The sequence below is a fragment of the Trichomycterus rosablanca genome, chromosome 19, assembly GCF_030014385.1.
Source record: "Trichomycterus rosablanca isolate fTriRos1 chromosome 19, fTriRos1.hap1, whole genome shotgun sequence".
Classification (NCBI taxonomy): Eukaryota; Metazoa; Chordata; class Actinopteri; order Siluriformes; family Trichomycteridae; genus Trichomycterus; species Trichomycterus rosablanca.
The window spans coordinates 20,452,043-20,458,823 of NC_086006.1; the positions used below are offsets into that span (position 1 = coordinate 20,452,043).

At 39.5% G+C, this 6,781-nt stretch overlaps 1 protein-coding gene across 2 annotated transcripts in view; it reads right to left on the reverse strand.

Annotated features, from left to right (window-relative positions):
• The window catches only part of arfgef2 (ADP-ribosylation factor guanine nucleotide-exchange factor 2 (brefeldin A-inhibited)), a 34,195-nt gene that overhangs the window by 26,832 nt on the left and 582 nt on the right, over nt 1-6,781 (reverse strand). The window contains exons 2-7 of one of the 2 annotated variants that reach the window (XM_063015886.1): nt 3,339-3,369; nt 3,081-3,204; nt 2,371-2,517; nt 1,814-1,993; nt 478-739; nt 204-365 (exon numbers count right to left, since the gene is read on the reverse strand). In XM_063015886.1, coding sequence (XP_062871956.1) covers nt 204-365; nt 478-739; nt 1,814-1,993; nt 2,371-2,517; nt 3,081-3,204; nt 3,339-3,369 — 906 coding nt within the window. Of the gene's footprint in view, nt 1-203; nt 390-477; nt 740-1,813; nt 1,994-2,370; nt 2,518-3,080; nt 3,205-3,338; nt 3,370-6,781 lie in introns of both variants that reach the window. The other variant, XM_063015885.1, reaches the window with a different exon arrangement.

The window sequence follows — 6,781 nt, forward strand, 5'->3', positions numbered from 1 at the left end:
AAAAGTTTATACACCCCCGGTGAAATTCCATGTCTTGTAGATATTTGGTGAAAATGATGTACACAGAACAAAGACAACAGGACGAGGTGTGCAAATAAATGCAAGATCCATTCTCCAGTCTCTATTAGCATGGTAGAGAAAAGGCAAAAATGGAGCCAGTATATGCTAACAAATGTACTATTATTGCCCCATGTGATGTGTACCTCCTTCCACAGAACTTTCTCCCAAACCACTGTCAGGCTCTGCCTCCTCCTGAGCCTCTGATGCTTGTTCTGCCTCAGTCTCCAAACGGCCCTCCTCTCCCTCGCCATCCCTCTCTCCTTGTGGTTCGGAAACACTAGAACCTGATTCTTGCATCTCTGAACCTTTACATACACAAAACATTAACACTAACCAAAATAAATATAGATAATCCCAATTACAGTGTTATATGTCAGTGATTTCGGTTACCAGGTTAAATATGGACACAAGTGGTACCTGGTTGTGAATTCTCCTTTGTGCCATGTTCTAGTGCACCTGAAATGGTATTTAGCCCCTCTGGCTGGCCATTGACTGAGGTATTTGAAGGAGTTGGGGATGTAGAGGTAGGGCCATTTGGCTCTAACTGTGTGGATGGACACACTCGATCTGGTGTAGGTGAAGGGTTTCGGGGGACAGGGGAGGGTATTCGAGAAGATATGACAGGGTTTGGGACTTGAAGACGCTGCCTTTCCTTTTCTGCCTCCTGGGCTTCAAGAGCCTACAAGAGACACAATTTTTAATAGTGTTAATATGTAAAAAGTTTGGTTTGTTTTTACATTGTTAAAAGAGCTTAAACCAACACCATTTACAGAGTAATATTTGAGAAGATATATTTTAAGAAATAACACCATCACTGGCTGTGCAAACCTGAGGACACTAACTGTTGCAGTTTTGCAAGTGGAATTTGGCCCATCTTTGCTTGAAACAAGACTTCAGCTGCTCAACATTCTATACATTTTAAATAGGAGAGAGATCTGGACTGCAGGCAGGTTTCTGGTCACATTTCTTAATGCAACTGTGGACTGTATAATGTGAAAACGTAGCATTATCACGATAAGACATCGGTCTCTCATGCAGTGCTGTCTGAGGGCTTGCAGGTATCCGAATTATCCGATTTCCCCGACTGAACTGACAACACTAAGGTAAGACGACTTCTCTTTGCTTGCAAAGACTGAGCCTTTGGTGGATCCTCCTTTATACCCAATCATGATTCTCTCACCTGTTACCAATTTACCTGCTTAATAACTAATGTAATGTGGATTTCAGAATTTCAGAATCACCACTCATTAATGACGTGACCCCCAAAAATTCATCTTTTTTCTAAATACCTGCCCATAGGAGCAGGCATTACATTTAAAATATTGTAAAATTTAAAGGGCGGCTCGGTGGGTAGCACTGTCGCCTCACAGCAAGAAGGTCCTGGGTTCGATCCCCAGGCGGGGAGGTCCAGGTCCGTTCTGTGCGGAGTTTGCATGTTCTCCCTGTGTCTGCGTGGGTTTCCTCCAAGAGCTCCGGTTTCCTCCCACAGTCCGAAAATAGCAGTCAGGTTAATCGGAGACACTGAACTGCCCTATAGGTGAATGGGTATGTGTATGTGTGTCTGCCCTGCGATAGACTGGGGTCACGTCCAGGGTGTTACTGTGTGCCTTGTGTCCATTGAAAAGCTGGGATAGGCTCCAGCACCCCTCCGCGACCCTGATCGGATAAGCGGTTAAGACAGTGAGTGAGTGAGTGAGTGAGTGAGTAAAACTTAAAACAATTTTTTTTTTTTTGCGGCCACTTTTAAACTGACCGCCTGGTTCTCCATGCGCGTAAAGATGACGTTGAGCATCTGAGTCAGGGTGGCCTTGGCTGTTGTCTGGTTGATCAGGTTACGGCTGGCCAGGTAGATGTTGTAACAGGTGCGCACAGTGAGCAGAATCGTTCCCTCATGAATTTCTATGTGAGGAGACGTTACTGCTGTCAGAAGAGCCTGGAAAATAAACAGCAAGTCATTATGAAACAAATATGATTAGAAGATAGACACATTTCTATTAAGATCTATACTGGGGCTTTTGTTTTAGAGAAACATTGCAGTTCACAGAGTAAACCTTCTCACAGGGGTAAATTTGGCACTCAGCAGGTGGAAACCTTCAATGTCAGATTTAGACAATAAATTATTAACAGGCTCTCTGAATACTGCACCATCTCTAGAGCCCAGAGAGGATGGTAGAGAGTTGGAATGATGTCATTTTCATCCTGATTTATTGTTTAATATGTAAACACAACCTTTAATCACACTGATCCTCTTCACAACAACAAGCTGTTAAAATATGAAGTGAAGAAAATAAATAACTGAATAGTTCCCACCTTGATTATCTGTAGCTGAACACCCTCATCTGTTTGCGGGCCTTGAAAACAGTTGCAGATGGTCTCTACCAACCGATCAATCAACCTCTTCCCTGGTGCGCCACTGTCCGGCGCGTTTCCCGTGATGTGCCCGTAAGCAATGAGTTTCTGCAATCATTCAGATTAGAGATGCACAGACTAATCAGATGAATGTAAAGAACCAGATTTAACCAGGAAATAATTTGTAGTCTGTCAATGATCAGTCCTTTGTTTACACGAGTGTGCTGTGTGTTCTGGCATTGTCTGTCACAGCCAGCATTGACTCATTTGGCAACTCTTCTGAGGGAACAGACCAAAACAAGCTAGCCTTTGCTCCTCAGTGAGCCTAGGGAGACCAGGACCCTGTTGGTTGGTCATAGGTTGCCCTTTTGTGAACTTTTGGTAGGTACCAATACTGAATGCCATGGATCGAAACCTTACCTACGATCACAAGCTGTAAGGACTTTAGCATGTTTTTCCACATGGGGTTCACATGGTACTGCTTTTTTTGCAACCTCACAAACAAAACACAGAGGATGGCCGGGCTGATCTAAATTGGCCTCTAGGTGTGAAGGAGTGACTGTATACTGTATGTTCATTCATTAAGTGATTAAGTGCCAGAATTTTACAGAGCATCACATCTTTTCATTCACTTACTCAAACAATTTTGTGTGTGTGTGTGTGCACAGTACCTGTAAGCAGTCCAAGGACGTACTGACGATGCGTGGAGACTTGGACTGACATGCCAGCTCAAAAGGCAGCACATACTTGTCAGCTTCAATGTAGTTAGCTTTGGGTGGAACCACTGTACCATCCCTAATAGATCAAGATATTGAAACAGTGCTGAGGTAAATAAAACTACACAACACCAACAGTAGATATTTAAATACAGTCCTGTTTATTATTTTTTTTATTATATGAATTCATTTCAGAAGAAATCATTTACTCACTTCTGATTTTCCAGCTCAAGTTTGATTTCATCTGAAAAACATGAATAAAGAAAAATAAAAAAACATTGTACCAGTGAACAACATACAGGCTTCTAAGCCTGAAAGGAACATATTTAAAAAAAATACTTTTGTGACGTTTGACAGAATCTGATCAAGCAAAACAATACATGCAATGGCTTCTATTATTAATACAGTAGAGTACTAAGTTCTACAATGCCTTCCGACTGCCGTAGAAAGTCCCATTCTTAGTTATCAGATAAAAGAAACTGGCAAAAAGAATTGTTAGTATCCCTTAATGAAACACCATGTCCAGAGATTTCTTCAATTGCCCCCGGGGTCTTAAAAGCTTTCATAAGTAGCAAAACAACAAAACGTGCCAAGATTGTAATTAAATTCAAACTTTACAACAGAAGAGTACAGTTTATTGACCACTAGACACACAGTCAACGTTTGCAAAAGACCAGCTTACTGTAATTCACAGTGAAACAGCAGAAGCAGCCTAATCCCACAGCACAAACGTTATTAATTGAAATTGAAGTGAACGTCTGGTTTATTTTCCTTTATTCGGAACAATATTTTTCAGAAATTCTATATTATTAGGCAATCTTAAAAAATAAAAACACACTGATTAATATGGTATTCTGTTTACAAATCAAGTCTATCTTCCACCTGAAGGTAAAGTCATCCAACCAGTTAAGCTGATTCGTTTAAGCTCGTGAAACAACTTAAGCAAATTAAAATAATTAAAAAGGAGACATTGCAGAATATTTATGTAAGAAGCCATATCATTATCGGAAGGAAACTTTTGTTGAAGAAGCCTTCACTTACTTTCACCTGAAAGCATTAGCAAATTTTGCAAAGCTTGCCCTTAGACAAACCAAAAATTAAAAACAAAAAAGCCAGATTAATCTACAGCCAAGACTTGGCTCCAGAGTACATTCCACCTCTATCGAGATTAAACATCTAGAAGCACAGTTTAACTTTCAATTTTCAAGTTCTGCTTTAACGTATCTATGTTTGATTAAAATGTCACACCTTGTATTTACAACCCAGCTCATAATGAACAAAAGTAAAGTCTTGAATTAAATGGTGGACTGTGTGCGCAAGCTTAGCCTGACACTACAAATCCGGGAGACCGCTGTACAAACAGCTCTGCTGTGCCAGTTTACCTAAATCAACAACCTCCAGAGCTAAGAGGTAAAGATTGAGGAAAAAGTACAGGTCTGTGGACACAAGTCAACTCATTTTCTCTGTCAAACAATTTAGTTTGTAGAGAACACGAATGCAAGTGATATTTAACCTGATTACTGAGGCGTAAGAGTCCTGGAAATGGTTGAACCCCTATAGGCATTTTTAACTCAGTGGTTTTGTTTTATTCTGGTGAAGGGAATTTGAGAACAAAGATGAGAGGTTGGATAAGGTCAGCAGGAAACAAGATCCTTCAAGTATACTTAAGCCTCACAAGTATCCGTTAACTTTCCAACAAGATTCATTTACCTGGGTACAGCGGTAAGGTGGTTCAACCACTTCTTAATGATCAACCTGACGAATTTCTCCAGACATTCTCTGTGCTACAGCATACTCAATAAAGCCAAAGCTCATTTGTAAGAGACCTAAAACACTTTAGTGTTTATTATAAAGTTTACAACCTAACGCAGGTTAACACTGGGCTGATCACAACCATCATCAACCAAATAATACAAACAGACTTTAATCACAAGTCAAACTGTAATGACTGAGATAGCACTTTACAGAACAGCTGTATATCCCCCAAAAATACAACACCAAAAATGATCACAGTATTAAATAAGTACATGTATGTAGTCATAAGCATCACACAGCTGGTATTCATGGCCCAAATGCCACTAAGAAATCTTTTTTCAGCATTTATGCCAGGGCTTGTTTTCAAGACATCTAAACACATTATAATAGTGTTTATAATCTAAACATTTTCCAGCCACATAGCAGAATGTCAATCGATGTTGATAACCACTTTCATCAACTATTAAATATCTACAACTATAAATGAAAGTTAGCTTACATTTGTTCAGCTCTACAAGAGGTAAAAAGCAAGATGGGGTCACTAACCAAGTTTTGATAAAAGAAATACTTGATGCCCAAATTGGTGCAGCATTCTCCCGCCATTCCTATTCAACTTACATGCTTAACATATACTGAAAGACGCAGGACAGGAGAAAGATGACTCGAAGATCCAATGAATGGCCAATCCTACATCAATAACCTTAGATACCACCAACTATACAACTGATGGACAGCTTTGATGCAGACTGGCACTTGGCAGAATGGGAATGAAGGAATTGTTGTTTGTTTGTTTATTGGGATTTTAAAATCATGTTTTACACTTTTGGTTACATGCATGACAGGAAACGGTAGTTACTCGATACACAAGGTTCATCAGTTCACAAGGTATATCGAACACAGTCATGGACAATTTAGTGGCTCCAATTCACCTCACTTGCACGTCTTTGGACTGTGGGAGGAAACCGGAGCACCCAGAGGAAACCCACGCGAACACGGGAAGATCACACAAACTCAATAAGAAGATCTGTCTCTCAAAACAAAGCTCAGAACTGTCCAGACTACATTCTCCTGTGTTAACCCTTTCGGCTTCAGGGGCGGCGTACAATAACTGACCTTGCGCTCTGAGAATTTTACAGTACTGTACATGTGTGTATGTATATTTGACAAATAGTTATTCCAGCTGCCCTAGATTATTATTATTCTTACTTTATTTAAAATGTACATCCAGAAAGTTGAAACTGTTGTGCTCAGGGTGTTTATATTCATCTTACTGGGTGGTTAAAATGCTTGTATTATTGTTATGTTGTTTTTATTCAATAAAAGCATGAAGCCGAGTTGAAAGGAAACTCGGTGATATGTTTTATATTTTGATGGGATGGTATAAGCTTTTGTATGGCTAGCTTTGGCTCAACTGATGGGATTGTTATATATTTTGGAAGGTGGTGGTTAATTGTTATTATAAATATTGCTATTATTATTGGTGTTATTATGTATTTTACTTTAAATAGCCAAACTGATCTGATATTTGGGGTAAAAATTAATTGAAGGATCACTTGTAAAAAACCATAGTAGTTTCAACCAAGGGTTTATCAACATTATCCGACAGTAAGGAAAATATAGGATTATATTCTAGTATATTTAAAAGCAGTTTAAAGTGTTGTCATATTCAAGCAGCTGTAAAACTAGTGAATTAAGCAATCTGGTGGTTGTTGATTAGTGAAACAGTACGTGTTCATACAGGATTGGTTACACACAGCTCAGATGCATTCATGACAATAGGTTCGATACTGACCAGACGTTTTGTGATTGTTTATGGATCACGTATTAAACGTTAAGAGCTCCTAACGAGAGGAGTGAATGTTTTATCAGAGCAAACAATCAACTGCTCCGAGATATGTTGA